Source organism: Haliotis rufescens, unplaced genomic scaffold (assembly GCF_023055435.1).
Source record: "Haliotis rufescens isolate VD_foot unplaced genomic scaffold, xgHalRufe1.0.p SCAF_3, whole genome shotgun sequence".
NCBI classification, from domain to species: domain Eukaryota; kingdom Metazoa; phylum Mollusca; class Gastropoda; order Lepetellida; family Haliotidae; genus Haliotis; species Haliotis rufescens.
Window position 1 is genome coordinate 37362050 of NW_025964001.1, and position 17442 is coordinate 37379491.

The window sequence follows — 17442 nt, forward strand, 5'->3', positions numbered from 1 at the left end:
CACATGCTCATAGAATATGTGTGTTTTTATCTGACATTAAAAGTACTTGTAACGCCAATATGACATCATATTCAACAATCGCCAGAAAAGAATGGTCATTTGACGTAACACTAGCTTCCAAATACTACCGGCAAGGAGTACTAGGGCAGTCAAAATTCACAACACAGCCAATGACAAGTTTAATACCCGACCAGGATAACTAGGTTCAATGATATTATACTTCAAGTGATAAAATTATGTCCGGCCACATTCACCTGTCAATCATTTCACATGGATCAATCAGAACGATTAATCTACTTCCGTGTTTTTCCGACGTTGTCAAATGGTGCCTATATATGAACTTGTCATTTTTCCTGGGGGTTAAGGGATTGAAGATGTCCCAGATAGAGGGAGGCCCTGTGGTAGTAAGAGGTGATTACATGGATCAGGTAGTCAGACTTGGAGATTTACCCGTGAAGACCCGGGGTAGAATAGGTCTTCAGCAACCAATGCTTGCCTTAAGAGGTGGCTCTGCTTGTAAGAGCCCCTAACGGGATCTGGTGGTCAAACACGCTGACTTGAGTCGATGCATGTCATCGTAACCCAATTACGTGGATCGATGCTCATGATGTCAATCACTGGATTTTCTGTTCCAGACTTGATTATTTACAGACCGACGTCATATAGCTGGAATATGCTGAGTGCGGCGTTAAACAACAAACAAACAAACACAACTTGGAGATATGGCTGATATCGTGTCTTCGTACCCCGACGGCGTGATGTTGCTGACACTAGCAATCACGGGTTTGTTTGGTCCAGACTCGACTATTTACAGGGCGTGGTGACAAACCTGGAATAATACTAAATGTAGCGTCGAGCAACAAACAAAAGAATATTACGACATTGAGCAAAAGAATAAATGGTATACTTAGAAACAGTGCCTGAAAAATATGAGGAAACAAAGGAACTTCATTCTGATAGTGTTTGTCCAGGGCCCAGTACCACGAAGCTGTCTTAGCTCTGAGGTGATCGGAACTCCGATACTTTGACATAGACTTACTTTACTCGTAACGCAAACATCGCTTTGTGGAACGGGACCATGGCATTTAAAGCACTAAATTTCAAGCATCTGCAAAATATTAAATATGTTACAGGCGCTATGACACAATCTCACAAAATCAGATCTAAGGTCTCGCTGTCGCTTTATTTAGCCATATCCCTAAGAACTGATTTTAATGAGATTGGCTATTACACGAAATGTTTACCCATCTTTCGGTATTGAATTGGCGTCATAAATAATCAATCTACATTGTTGGCATCGGTACATGGCTGAATGGCGAGTGCAGGACATGCATGCCCATTTGACGAACATCTGGTGTCATAACTGATTTTCAGTGATCCATTCATATAGTTTTCACGGCTTTATTGCCTTTTACACCCCAGGGAATCTGTTTCGTCCGATTATCGACTCTGACGTTGGCGTCTTATATTTAATCGATGCATGACAGATATTTATCATAAAGTATAACGGTGAAATATCCGTATCATGACACCATTTATGACCCACAAATAACCGAGTTTTAAAAATCGTATGTGCACTGCATTCGGCACCACTCGCCCCTTTCCGTAACCTGCGCTCTATTCGGCTTGTCCCGAATAACACGAGTTGTTCACGAAGATGTACACTGGTGCAAATATCACTTCACGCGCACTAGTGTATTGTTTACGTCATCCGGACGACATTCTTGACGTCATTCAAATCGTATTGTGACATAAGGTTGGAATGACGTCACACTAGAAATGATGTCATAGCTGACTTTCGTCGACGTCATTCAACATTTGTGTTTTTTCTGAGACGGCGGTCGTGTTGGCATTGCGTTTTATTAAAGGGGAGCTCAAAAGGATGAAGAAATAATTGGTGACGAAGTTTTATTACACTCGCATGTACGTCATAGTGATTAATCGAAACTCTCCCCGAAAAATACAAGGATTCTGACACCCGTTCCGTAAAATCAGTACTGCGACCCACATGTTTGTGTAAAAATCTCTATTCATGAAGTAGAGATGTCATTGCTGACGTTATGTGTAATGACGTCACAATATCACTCGTGACCAACTCGTGTTTTTCCGCCATTTTTGCGACTGGGTTCCGTCTACACGCAAACGGACATAGCCAAGAAAAATGTCAACTCGTTGCGTAATGAGTCACGTATATTTGCCCCATATATCATATAATATTCCAGATGCTATTGAAAACACATAGGGACTTACAGCATTATACAGTATGATTGAACACATTTAACTGTATCTTGGGTATATTCTTAAATGTATGGCATAATGTAAAATCAAAAATTATCCCTGAGGGATTCTTTGACCGAAGTACTTGAAGTCATACGCGCATTCTGATTGGTTTGTCGTATTTTCGCACTTTCGTCGATAGGGGGACGAGTCTTCTTTCAGGTTTCTGGAGCGAGTGTTGACGAATGGTCACAATATCTGAGGCGTCACAGCACAGAGTTGTTGACACTGGGTTTTTAGAGACGGTTTTACTGCTTCTTTAGTGCAGTCAGTCCTAAAGTGTGGACAATACAGAAATGAGCGTGTGCATACTCATGTTCAAAACTCGCCCACAACGTGATCTTGTCAAGGATCGCCACAGCTTATCGGAACGTTGATATATAGCCTGAATGGAAGCAATAACCAAATTGAAATTCATTGAGTCACGTCGTATATATTACGGCGATCCTACACTGTACGGTGGTGTTTTCTTTTGTTCTCTTGAAAAAAAAGTCTGAAAATGAGTTCGGACCAGATAGCATAACGACCCAGGCACGACATGACATATGAGCCAGGTGATACCATGACAATGTTATTATCCGATTTACGTCGGCTCTAATTATAGACTGATGAAATGATAAATATACAGCTCAAAAGAAGTTAAAGAACACACGATTTTTTTTTCATCATAACTATAATCTAAAAAAGCCAAGAGACTACTTCACTTTCAGGAACTCCATAAATCTAGACTTGCCACCTATTATAAACTTGCATTGGCTGTATTGGATATATTTGTTTCAGGGTCTGTATGACATACATGTGAACTGGTTTGTAGACGCCAAAAAAATGGAATATTTGAATAATACGGCGCTGGGTCGAAGCTGCAGTTGAGCGTACAGTATCTAGAAGCGTCAGTCCTTTTCAGCTGTAATCAGAATCATTCAAAGGCAGTAGATACAGCTATGTATAATGTACAATTGATCAATGCCATTCCCCGTGCTCGTCCTGTTGATTTGTCTAAAGCTGTGAACCAAATGTTTGTCACAAATTATTAAAGAATAAATCTGTTATCAGAAGGAATAGATTGTTTTCTCTTCTTGTTTTATAGTTATACATTTGTTTAAATTGTGCCTTTGTTTACATATGCATACATATTTTAAATTTTGTATGCATAGCCTTGTAAAAATACAAATACAAATGTAGTATTTAATTTTGTTGTTGTGTTCGCGCGATCTTTGAGCACATCTTCAAAGCAACAAATAACTTCCCTGTATATACCCACAGTTGAATATATTACGGAAAAATTTAATATTTTGTTTGTTAGCATTGGTTAAATCCAACATTGTTTAACGTTTATTGTGTAAATATTTGCATTTTTAGAAACGGTGATTTACATTTTGTTTACCAAAAAGTTGTAAAAACTCTAAACAAGCTTTCGTTGTAACATTGTATCGAAAAATGCAGTCATAACATTGTAACACAAGTAATGTCTTTGTCACGCTGATTCACATGGGCCTATCCCTCTCACCTGTATCTAAAAATAGATATTCAGTCACGTGATCACATATTTGTCACATCACGCACCTGATCGAGGCGACGTTGTGACCTAGTTGATTGCGAGATTTCAAACGAGAACACAGGTAACTGGATTCACGGAAACGGATCTGGGCAGGTAGACCCTCCGTGACTTACCTGCAAACTATGTAGAAAATACAGGTAAAACGATATGAAAACTACAGGTAAATCATAAATATTTACCGTCAAGCGAAAGGAAATATGGAGACTTCAAAGGGAATTACCTGTGTGTGGTTATTGTTTTGTTTATGTTGCTTCACGAGCGTTCGGATTTCCCAGGGTCAGGGAAATTTGTTTGTGACCCCCCCTCCGGACCTTGGTCGACCGGTAGTGGCAAATGGAATTGTATATTTCTTACACTACATCGACATCCCCGATCACTGCTTGGAACCTCGGGTGTCGAAGTACCCGGCTGGGGCCGTGATCAGGGACAGACGGGCGCTGATGCGAGTTGACAACCCCCACATCACGTACGGCAACCTGGAGATCGCACCCTCGGGATGCCTCTACATAGAACCAGGGGTGGAAATGAGGTTTGGCCCAGGATTTGGAATCATTGTGAACGGAACGCTCATATCCAGGGTAAGGGCATTCTAATGTCGTAATGACACAATCGATAACGGAAATGTTCAAAAGCAATAAATATAAACTTGGCAGACATGTTTATAACACTTGACGTTCTACAGTGTAGTCAATTGTTATTATCCACCATGACTTGTAAATGAAATATTATCAAGAATGCATCTAAAAGATAGCCCAGTAAGAAATATATACATGTATATATATGTATGTATGAATACATGTTTGGGGTGTTAAGTTTACTTTCATCAAGTTTTGAGCCCGAGTTCTAAATCTGAACTCTGTTAATAAAATGGATCTTAGAATATGTGTAATCCACTCTTCACTGATTCTGTAAATTGAGGCATATGGGCTGACTACAACAAGTACTTATCTAATGGAGTCATCGCCTTGTATAAATATCATACCTAGATGTAACAGTATTTGACAAAAATTGCAAGTATGTAAATGTTCAGAAAAGTTTATGTGGTATTTCACACTTTACTTATTTATTGTAAATAAGTCTTTTGTTTCTTTGGTTAAAAAGGTCATGAATAAATTGAATGCTTTGTTTCCTCACTGATTGACTTTTGCTGAGTGTTCAGTTTACTTGTGCATTTCATTACTTGTTGTAAGAAGCAACTAACGGGATTGGGTGGTCAGGCTTGCTGACTTGGTTGATGTATGTCATTGATTCCAATTGCGTGGATCGATGCACATGATGTCAATCACTGGATTGTCTGGTCTTGATTAAATTGTTTACAGACCACCGTCATAAAGCTGAAATATTGCTGAGTGCGGCGTTAAACAACAAACAAAGAAACTTAACATTTTATATACATATACAACTGCGTAATGATCAATTGAAGTGTTTGATAATTTTATTTGTGCTCATTATTTTTCAAATTTTACAGTATTTGCAATCAAAATCACTGAGATAGAGAACTTATGTTAATTTTGATATTATAAAATCTATATCTTTCCTTGTAATGCTAAATATGGCAGGAATCATCAAACACATTGAACATGTTGAACAAGCCCTGTGTATATTAGGGTGAAGGAAATGTTTGCACAATATGCTGTCATTAAGTGATTCCTGCAGGTAGTTTTATGAGGAAAGTGGTATCGGTTTTACTACCTCTGAATGTATTTATATAAATAAGCTGTAAGTAAGCAGTGCCTAACAGGGCATGCCACTGTTTACACAAGGAATTAAAGGTATGATCATAGGGGGCAAATCTCATTAAGATGAGAGGTTTGTTGGGACAGTGCCCCCCCCCCCCCCCCCCCCCGCCAGGGTGCAGGCAACAACGCCCTGCCAGCCAATTAATTATATAATTACCTGATTAGCTTAGGCAATTAAGATTAAGATAGTTGATTAAACCAGTGTTTCAGAATGCCTATCAGTTTTAAAGCTTATATATACAAACATTTATTTACTGTTTGAGTGACATTCTAGAAGTTGGTGAGTAAATAAGAAAGTTTATATTTACAATTATTATATTTTATGTGAATATGAGTGAGTGTGTGTAGAATAGGTCTTCAGCAACCCATGCTTGCCGTAACAGGCGAATGTGCTTGTCGTAAGAGGCGACTAATGGGATCGGGTGGTCAGGCTCGCTAACTTGGTTGATGCATGTCATCGTATCCCAATTGCTTGGATCGATGCTCATGATATCAATCACTGGATTGTCTGGTCCCAACTTGACTATTTACAGACCACCGTCATATAGCTTGAGTATTGCTGAGTGCGGCGTTTAACAACAAACCAACCAGCATTACAGGGCTAGATTTAAAAAAGTAAGGTGATATTCAATTTAATCAAACTAGCTGAAGGCCAAATCAGGGGCAGTCGGGTAGCCTAGTGGTTTAAGCATTCGCTTGTCATGCCGAAGACCCGGTGGGTACAATGTGTGAAGCCCATTTCTGGTGTCCCCCGCAGTGATATTGCTGGAATATTGCTAAAAGCATCGTAAAACCATACTCACTTAATCACTCACTCTCACGATTAAGTAACCTGTTAATTATATTTTATTTAGCTAAGTTAAGCCCTGCATTATCACCTGATAATTACAGGTAGAGACTGTTGGAATATTTTTCAAGGAAAGTGTACAATAGTCGAAATATTAAACTTACTCTACCTTGTGTACTTGGTTCCCATCTTGATGATGCCGCATCTCATCTCTGATGCCGCTGATAGCGGCCTGAGTGTAAATAAAGTTCAGTTCAGTTCACACAGAAGAAGTAAACAAAGGGATGTAAGTCTGGCAATAGGCAAGAGAGACTAGGCTTATTTCATTTACACACAGTAGAGTCCACATGAGAAAAGTTTTGTTGAGATGGGATTTGTATGAACTTGTTTTGAGAGTGATTGAAAAATGTAAGTAACAATAGCTTGTAGAAAGTGACAATGTTTCCACAAGATTAATTATGTTTTTAATTTCATGATGGCTTTCCATAATCAATGATAATGCATGTTACAGGTTTGTAGCAAATATATTCTCCTGCCATAAATAGCCTCTTTACCAAACCACAAAAGTAGAAAAATACTATGTGCATCCATAGACAATGATCATAATGATAGACAACAATTGATTGAAGAAAATATATATGTATAATTTTTGATTATTCCATTTTTTAATTAAGGGCAAAGCTTGGGTTACAAACATGACAAATGTTGCAAAACTTTCAAAATGGTAACAAAATCAAGTTTCAGTTGCCTTCAATTAAAATTTACGTTAAGATTAAATAATTTTGTAATATCTTTTATAGTCCTTTCAAGCCAATTCTCAGGGTGCTGACCTTAGTGCTAAGATGATCGTTAAGCCATCTGTAGCATAGGCTTACAACAATCATAATGCTAAGATCGCTTTGTGAAAGAAGGCACAGGGTTGCTATAATGCTAGCACAAATTTTGACTACATTCATGAAAATGATAGCATTGAAACAAACACTCCTGTGAAGATCCAGGTTGGAATGGGTCTTCAGCAACCTATGCTTGCCTTTAGAGACTACTAAGGGACCGGGTGGTCAGACTCAGTAACTTAGTTGATGCATGTCATTGTATCCTCCCATTGGTGAAGATCAATGCTCATGATGTCAGTCACTGGATTGTCAACCTGTGAAGATCTGGGTAGAGAATAGATCTTCAGCAAACCATGTTTGCTGTTAAAGGAGAATATGCTTGTTGTAAGAAGCAACTAATGGGATTGGGTGGTCAGGCTTGCTGACTTCGTTGATGTATGTCATCAAGGCCGTAGTTAACTTTTTTTGACAGGGGGGCAAATATTTGTACAAGTATCACCTGTCCCCAACTTGATTCAAATAAAACTGTTTTCTATAAAAAATCTGGGGGGGCAACTGCCCCCCCTGCCCCCCGGCTGGCTACGGCAGTGGTCATTGTATCCCAATTGCGAAGATGATGCTCATGATGCAAATCACTGGATTGTTTGGTCCAGACTTGATTATTTACAGATTACCAACATATTGCTGAATGCGGCGTTAAACATACAAACAAACACTGGATTGTCTGGTCCAGATGTTAAACAGCATTAAAAAACAAACAAACAAACAACAATTTTAAAATGCAGCAAGGTAACAGCCTGATTTCTCACTGGAACATCCCTTATAACTCCAGGGTAGCGACGAACCCGGGGGTCGTATCCTGATGACGAAGGACAAGGGGGAGGACACTGGGTACCCGTCAGGTGACTGGTACCATGACGCCCGATTGGTTGACGGAAACACCACGCAGGATGGGCAGCTCAACCTGTTATATCAGAACAAGTGGCGGGGAATCTGCACCAACTATGTCAAGTGAGCTATGAATATGGTTAAAGGGGCACTGTGCTTAGACGGATGGTTCCCAATGCCTGCCAAGTTCTAGAGTTTGTGATTAATACCCTGGATGAATCTGACAAGTTGTCTCTGTGTAATTTTGATCAACTTGATGACATACATATGTAGGACTGATTGCTGTGTCTGTCGGTAATAGACGTTGAGCTTACATGATGTCATCACAGGCAAAGAGTTGTGACATCATCTCAAGCATGACACCATAAAACAATTGAACTTATAGTCTGTTCATGGATAATACATCATTGCGAACAGAACGTCATGTTACAATGAGAATCTGCCACGGAACAGAGAGTCCGCCACGGATTAGAGTCCAGCAACAGATCTGAGTACTACATGTATATAGGAATTGGTTAAAAGTAAAGTGTAATATATTTTAAACATTTGGAAAAAAACCCCGTAACATGCATATTCAGGGTGATGTTAAGCTTCACAAATTTTACATATTATATTTCCAGTTTCACAGAAATGGATGCCAACGTAACATGTCGCCATCTTGGATTCCTTAAAGGCAACTTTACCTACCACTCATTTGCCAAGAACTACACCGACTACATGATGTTTGGGAGACCCAGGTGTTCAGGGCAGGAGAACTCACTGTTTGATTGTCCAGGCGTGACAAACATCCACCTCGGACAACACATTTGTGGTTAGTGTTGTGGTCCTGTTTCCCTGTGTTTTGTTACATTGTGTGTCCATGTTTGTTCTCCAAACACTTACTGAGGCAAGTGGAATGGCTGCGGTAGAAATAGATATTCAGTGTATGTCCTCGGTGTGTCGCTTCACCTGGGGTTCCTGTGTCAATGTGGAGGTTATGAAAGCAGATTATCACCACTGTGTGACCATGCTTGATCAATTGGTGAAAACAAAAAATTGGTCACAACATAAATGTTTGTGGTGGTCATCTTTTTAAAAAGAAATAAATATATTTTTGTTTCAGCTCTATGATAAGTCTCAAATGTGCTAATTTATGAATCTCATTAATGAATTAAATTAATTTTTAATATCTTTCATTGGTAATGAACTAAAAATGGATTGGGAAAATTATTAGTAAATCAACCAAGAAAAAAATTTTGATTATCATTTCTGTAAATTAAAATAACTTTTTTACAAATTATCCATTAGCTCCTCAATTTTGATAATTAAGTCAAATGAACAAATAATAAGTTGCTGTCTGCTTAACCTATTTATTGAACTGAAAGATAAAGATTGAAATGATGAAACTGGGATTCATTTTGAATATTTGCCTATAATGGTTCTCAGTAAGCAATAAGTTGTTTTTTGTATAAATTTGCCAGTTGCTACCTTTTTACAGAATATTGCAGAGATATAAGTCATAGTGTATGTTACTTTGAAAATATTGATTGTATTTTAACCCCATCGATATAATGAGTAAGGAAACTGTGACCGCACCAGTTCTGTTCTACTTAACTTCTTGGATTTTGTGAGGCTATGCTGTGCAGAGTTGCATCCCTTAGGCATGTCAGAATTCTATGATCATGGGTTCAAATCCCAGATTTGCTCTAATTGTGTGTATCTTGGTTCGTCAGCACCATACTCGTGCTTGTGGGTTTCATCAAAGTGGTAAACATCCAAGTTCTGCAACACTTTTGGCTTTATGCTTTAACATCGTGATATATATAATCTACTCTTCAAGTTGCTTAAACCGATTTCAACAACTCCTTGGTTTAGTAGTTGGGCTGGGATGGGTAACTCGGGTACTCGGGTTGGGTGGGTACTGAGTAGGACCCGGGTACCCACAGGACTACCCAGACCCGTGGCTACTCACGTGATATATTGTTTAATGAGCAAGCTTATCTAGAACTCCATAGTTACGCTACAAGCCACTGATGTTCGCATTTCTTTCTGTTTGTGCACACATTCCGTCCGACTTTCATATGTTTGAATAAAGATAAAACTTCTGTCAACTTCAGGGTATGCATGACCAGGGCCAACTTGCACAGAGCGATCTTAGCGCTACAACTATTGTAAGCCTATGTTAAAGTATGGGAGTTATAATCATCTTAGCGCTAAGATCGCTTTGTGCAAGTGGGCCCAGATCATGTTATACCTGTATCTAAATATATTTGCCAGGGCTACAGTCAAGCTATTCCCTATCGGACATTTAGTACCCATCTCTTGAGACCTACAGCAGGTACCTTGGTAGGGTCGGGTAAAAGGGGGGTACCTGGGTATTAAATTTGGACTCATCCCAGCTCTGTTTAGTAGGTACCATACAGACAAGCTAGTACTGACTTGCTATAATTCTTGTGAAAATTAGAAAGTATTGATCTAAACCTGTGTCTCATTTTACAAAGCACAGCGACTATTTAATTGTAAGTCTTTGTTAAAGTATGGGAGTTCTTACTCTCATACTAAATTACAGACTACTATAACAAGGTTTCAGCCATCACTGTGTTAATTTGTGAGTGTATAGACTATGAAGTATGACAAACATATGTATTTATCTAGACCTACATGGGTTTATCTAGACCTACATGGATTTAACTAGATCTGCTCCGACGCCAATATTCGGCCCAAAGTCTGAAGCATTTGTCAGTGAATATTCACAAATTGGAATAATAAATTTTAAGTAATTGGAGTTTCAAATTTTTGCTTTGAATGAAATATTAAAATACCGTATTCGACGTAATAAGCGCCCAAGGCACTCTCAAAATTAGAAATAGGGGGGCTCTTATTTTAATATTATTTTGGTGGAAAAAACAAAGTTGAAAGATAAATTTTGTGGTTTATGCTAACGGCCTGACTGTTTATATATGACAGATATATGTTTTAGTCTGTTTTCAGTCGTACAATTGGGTATCTCATACCTCTAGTCGCATGTTAAAAGGAAGCCAGAAGCTGGAATGTAAACAATAAACTTGTTTCCGTCCGGTTGCGCACGCACCTCCCGATCACATGCCACAAATCTCTCAGCGCGCCTCTGAGCTGGTCGCTCGAGAAGGACTTTCGCGATAGACTGCTAGTTTGTATTCTACTAGTACTTATCGTGTGTCTACAGTTGTTGTTCTAATACAGTAATAATACTATGTCTTACCTGTAGACTCCTGGAATGTAATCATTGGTAATCCATTGTTTGGGTTCGACACGTGTTTCACTTGATTATACACGTGGCAACATGTCGGGCATTTGTGCCTCGTGTCAAGGACAACTATCTAAAGTAGATCCTCACAAGTATTGTCCTTCCTGCATAAATAAGGACGGGTTTTCAACGTGTTCGTGGAATAAACGTTGTTAAGAATGTGAGCATTTGTCTTCTATCAACTTTAACTTGTATCTTCGTGCGTTGGCGAAGCGGGCTACTGACCAGCGCTACAGGCAGAGGAGGTCATCTGGTGGATCCTTGGACTCTGCACCCCCTACATCTGGCCCTGGGGGTGGCGCGTCGGCCACACCCAAGAAATCAGTTGAAAAAGACCCGCCTCAGTCAACTTATGTTTTTGACAAGACACGGGACCGTTCGCCTGCTGATGATACTACCCGCACGACTGATCTTCGTCAATCGGTTGATCGAGAGCGTCACTCAGCCACCCCCGTTACGACGGGACCGGGTGGTGACGAGGACCACGAGGGGACTACGGTCCCCAGTCGGTCCGTCTCTCGTCCTACCAACGACGATAGGAACGTCGTGCGGGTCGACAGTGAACACAGATCCCTCTCTAGAAGTCGTTCCCGTTCATGGGACGACAGGTCGAGGGCCTCGTCGAGTGACAGTAAACGACACGAGGACGTTCGTCGCCTTCGAGGTCGTCGGGAGTTCGATTCGGACGATAACTACGATGGGGATCGTAGTACTTCTACAGTTAGAGATCGTAGCCCTCGTCCCCACGGGGACGTGCGACGCCTTCGAAGGGAGTTTTTGGGAGATCAGCGTCGTAGAGATAATGATCGATCGTGACCCTCGTCTCACTTTCATATCGACCCGGCTTTGATAGGCCAGATGACGGCGGCGGTACTCGCCTTGATGGCGTCGACCGAGAAGGGTTCGTCTACGTCGGAGGTCCATGGACCATCGTCCTGTACACCGGTTCCTTCATCTACGCCTACACAATCGACGTCGACGATGGATTGTGACGACAGCGTCGTAGAGATAATGATCGATTGTGACCCTCGTCTCACTTTCATATCGACCCGGCTTTGATAGGCCAGATGACGGCGGCGGTACTCGCCTTGACGGCGTCGACCGAGAAGGGTTCGTCTACGTCGGAGGTCCATGGACCATCGTCCTGTACACCGGTTCCTTCATCTACGCCTACACAATCGATGTCGACGATGGATTGTGACGACAGCGTCGTAGAGATAATGACCGATCGACACCCTCGTCTCACTTTCATATCGCCCCAGCTTTGATAGCCCAGATCACGACGGCGGTACTCACCTCCAGGGTGTCGACCAAGAAGGATTCGACTATGTCAGAGGTCCATGGACCATCGACCAATACACCAGTACCTTCATCTACATCTACACAATCGATGTCGACGATGGATTGTGACGACAGCCTGGCTATGGCTTGGCTATCTCACTTTTCTGCCTGAGTTATCATGACGATGACAAACCGACGTGTGCTGGCTTAAAGGTTGGAGATACGCCGCAGTCTCTTCAGTCTCCCCTCCCAATGTCTTCAGAGCCATGGTTCACGATATGGACCAGAACTTGCCTCTGCTCTGCCGGGGCAGAGTTTCAGCAAACCACCTGTTCGATCGCGTTACCCGATCTATGGCATGCCGTTTTCGTCACCCATGAGTAGGGACTTGGATTGGGGGCTACTCTTCAAGAAACCAGCGCCCTCCAAGATTCTTGTAGTAGTTCTACCTAGACGAGCCGTCTCCTACAGGCGACAGGCTCACTAAAATACCGGAATTGCAGAAAATTCTACGTGCCTTCATGGTTGAAGATGAGTCACATTAATTCCGCCTGCCGGCCTGGGACCTCAATGTCGTTCTGCGCTACCTGTCTAGTTAGACTTACGAGCCTCTCGATCAGGTCGCCTTCGACATTGTCTCCGACTAGAAGTACTGCTCGTATTTTTTAGTTACCTTGTATACTGCGAGTTGCTCTGTAACTAAATTCTGCGCCGACCACACTTCGATCGCAATTCATCTGACGTGTGCAGTTGTCATGTCGCATCGATAATTTGTTGTGTGTCGAAGAGCATGAACCATGCTATTTTTCGTTACCTTGGATACGACGAGTCATTCTGAACCACTTTATATACCGTCCACACTTCGATCGCAATTCAACTGTCGTGTGCAGTTGTCCTGTCGCTTCGATAGTTACTTGTGGGTCGAAGAGCATTAAACATGCTGTTTTAGTTACCTTGTATACTGCGAGTTGCTCTGTAACTAAACTATACGTCGACCGCTTCGATCGCAGTTCAACTGACGCGTGCAGTTGTCCTGTCGCATCGATAATTAGTAGTGTGTCGAAGAGCATTAAACATGCTGTTTTAGTTACCTTGCCTACGACAAGTCGTTCTGTAACTACATTATAAGCCGACCACGTTTCGATCGCACCTCAACTGATGTGTGCAGTTGTCCTGTCGCATCGATACTTACTTGTGGGTCGAAGAGCATTAAACATGCAGTTTTAGTTACCTTGGATACGACGAGTCGTTCTGAAACTAAATTATATGCCGTCCACACTTTGATTGCAATTCAACTGTCGTGTGCAGTTGCCTTGTCGCATCGATACTTACTTGTGGGTCGAAGAGCATTAAACATGCTGTTTAGTTACCTTGTATACTGCGAGTTGCTCTGTAACTAAACTATACGTCAACCACTTCGATCGCCGTTCAACTGACGCGTGCAGTTGTCCTGTCGCATCGATAATTAGTTGTGTGTCGATGAGCATTAACCATGCTGTGCGTTCGTAATAAACAATTTGTCTCGTCCGTGCATCTGGTCGAATGTTCTATTGTCACTACAGGGGTGAGGAACTTGGTACATTCGACGTGCAAGAGGTCACTTCCGGATTACTTTCCAGACCCTCCTTCCAGTGTTCCGTCGAATTCTACCCAATTGTACGACTGAAAACAGACTAAAACATGGGTTTTTCAGATTAAAAACGATGTTTTATTGGTCTGTTTTCAGTCGTACGTTCCCACCCAGCCATCCCCACTGGGAAGTAATCCAGTCCAGTCCTGCTTGATGGCTTATTCTTCGAGATTTGTGGCATGTCATTGGGAGGTGCGTGCGCAACCGGACGGAAACAAGTTTATTGTTTACATTCCAGCTTCTGGCTTCCTTTTAACGTGCGACTAGAGGTATGAGATACCCAATTGTACGACTGAAAACAGACCTATAAAACATCGTTTTTAATCTGAAAAACCCATTTTTCCAGAATTTAATTGCCCATAATTAAGGGTGCATATAACCCACGAGTGCGTATTATACGCGAATAGATAAGTTTTGTGTACATTGATCAATAGGAAGGGTTGCTAATTGGGATTGTTCACTTGCCAATATACTGTAAAACGTGAAATTAATGCGTCTCCAAAAGAATGCGACCGCTGGCCCCTAGCCAAAAATGCGATATTAGCAAATATCGCCGTGGGCGCTTATTAGAGCGGGGCGCTTATTACGTCGAATACGGTACCCCTGAATTTACATCTTCCAAAGGCAAGGAAGTTAACTGACTATGAAAGTTGAGATTGCACCCTTGCCAAACTCAGCTGGAATTATGCAGTTATATTTTGGCTGTACTAACAAGTCTTTGCACATTCCAATCAAAATGGTGTTCGGGTTTGTAAACTGCCATGCAGATTTCGGATGATTGCAGAATTTGCAAAGTATGTTTAATCAAGATGCTCATATGACTTAATGCACTTTACGAAGTGACACTCGTTTTATTACAAAATTGATCTTGATTATCGATCAGATTGTTTTTACATGGTGACGCCATTTTATTTGAAGCAAATGCAAGTGATATGAGAGTTGGAATCTGATTGGTCAGTAGGAGGGACATAGAAGGGACATAACGCGTAATAGCCCCTGATGGTACTATGGTCAAGCCCAGACATTCCAGCCTAGTTTGGCAAGGGTGAAACTGGACTCCCTTGCCTCGTGAATATGCGGAATTTAAGAAAATAAGGACTTTTAAGGAAGTCCCAATTTTGAACAAAGCTGCATGGTTTTTTTCCTATTTGTCAGCCAAGTTTGGAATCCTCAATAAATATCCTGGTGTTCAGAATAGAGTTGATGCCATATATTTGATGAATGTGAATACCAAATTGTATGTTCTGCCTTCCAGATGGACAACAACTCATAGGATTTGAATGTGAAGGTTTACGGGACGGTCTCGCCATGGACCACTGGCGAGGACTAGAATTCTACAATTCCACTTCGGCATTAAAAAATATTGAGGATAATGTTTACACCAATTCCACATTTTCGTGGATAGAATACACAGATATTCTGTATGCCGGACTGGACATATTCCGGGGTAAAGGCATTGGCGTGAACTACCAGCGGGCAGCTATAAGTGCAAGTCCACATGTCCCGGTGTTCAACAATGTCACGGTCAAGTACAGTGCATACGACGCCTTCAACTTCACCAATATTGAAGGACCCATCCATGTTGCTAACTGCACTCTATACAGAAACAGAGGTTAGTGGTAGTTATGTCCCTTTACTTGGTTCTGCAGCAAGCTCCTTCCCAGCGCGTGACACCTTCGTTACACTCTCGGTAACATCGCTGCCACCAGTGTGGGCGCGGCCATTACAAGAATCTTGAAATTTGCCCTCTAACCCCAATATGGGAACGTTGATACTTTTGTTTATGTCTTTGGGAATGCCATCATATTCCATTTTCAAAAGGTGTACGACTGACCATGTTTTCCAGATGAATTTACTTTGTTGTTTTAATAATCAGATTGGTTCGAGATTGCAGACTAACGGAAAATCAACAAACTTCTCCCTTACATTCTTACTATATCAATAACACGATAGTTTTAATGAAACAGAAATTCAAATTGACAAACGAAGAAATTAATTTAGCAGCGATAAGTGTATTCGGCGTCACGACAGTCGTCGCTTGTTTGTAAACATAACGGTCATTCGGTTGCGAGTTCAACTCCAAGCATGGTTGTGGCCACAGTGGGGAGTTTTGACTGGTGGCAGCGATAGTATAGAGAGCTCCGCGAACGGGCTATTACTGTGAGGAGCTAGGGTTCTGCAGCACACTGGGGTGAGTCCTCTAGGCATGTGTTCCTGTGTACAACGAAGAGGTCACAGATCAGGTGAAGTTAGATAATGTTGGTTGCAGAGAGTAGGTGGAGGGGACTGTGTTTGACTCCTGACAATTTCTATGGCTTCAGTCCTGCCCCACACTGAAGCACATGTAGCACATGTGGATCTCCTTAGGCAAGTGACTTTGTTCAAAATGTGCCTCTTCACCGAGCTGTGAATGGGTACCTGGTAGGATGAGATGGGACCGTTAACCTTCTAGTGCCTCTCAGGCAGCTTTGGTTATATACTCCCCAGGGGGCTGAGACTTGGGGAATAATAATGTTATGTCTCTGTGAACAGCCTAGCTGGGACTTAGCACTATATAAATTTATTATTCTTATTAATACTGTTCTGATTATCATCGGGGCGGTCGGGTAGCCTAGTGGTTAAAGCGTTCGCTTGTCACGCCGAAGACCCGGGTTCGATTCCCAACATGGGTACAATGTGTGAAGCCCATTTCTGGTGTCCCCTGCCATGATATTGCTGGAATATTGCAAAAAGCGGCGTAAAACCATATTCACTCACTCTGATTATCATCTGACCATTAGGTGCCTAAATTCCACTGATCGGTGGTTCAAATCCCGGATTTACCGCAAGTGTGGTACTTGGTGATGTAACTGAAATGCCTACCTAGAGCGGAAGTTTGGGGGTTCGATCCCCGGCCCTGTCATACCAAAAAGGCATTAAAAGATGGTACTTGTTGATATCCTGTCTTGCCCACAGCATAAGGGGCTAAAACAAGGACTGGTCATCTCGGAGTCAGTAGACTGTGTCTGAGTGGGGTATTCATGTCAAAATGTGACATAGTTCCTCAGTGGGCTCGCATTAGTCTGGACTAGTATGAGCAGCCACACACACACATTCACGTCGCTATGTCAGTGCAATAGTCCTGAACACGACGTTACACCCCATTCACCTCCCCTCACACATCATTTAGAACAACCACAAACAT

At 41.6% G+C, this 17442-nt stretch overlaps 1 protein-coding gene across 1 annotated transcript in view; it reads left to right on the plus strand.

Annotated features, from left to right (window-relative positions):
• The first annotated feature begins 3854 nt into the window (after window positions 1–3854).
• Window positions 3855–17442, plus strand: part of LOC124118749 (protein bark beetle-like) — a 39262-nt gene continuing 25674 nt past the window's right edge. Inside the window, exons 1-4 of the mRNA XM_046481003.2 lie at window positions 3855–4413; window positions 8027–8205; window positions 8703–8893; window positions 15514–15870. Of these exons, the coding sequence (XP_046336959.2) occupies window positions 4033–4413; window positions 8027–8205; window positions 8703–8893; window positions 15514–15870 (1108 nt within the window). The 5' untranslated portion in view covers window positions 3855–4032. The remainder of the gene's footprint in view (window positions 4414–8026; window positions 8206–8702; window positions 8894–15513; window positions 15871–17442) is intronic.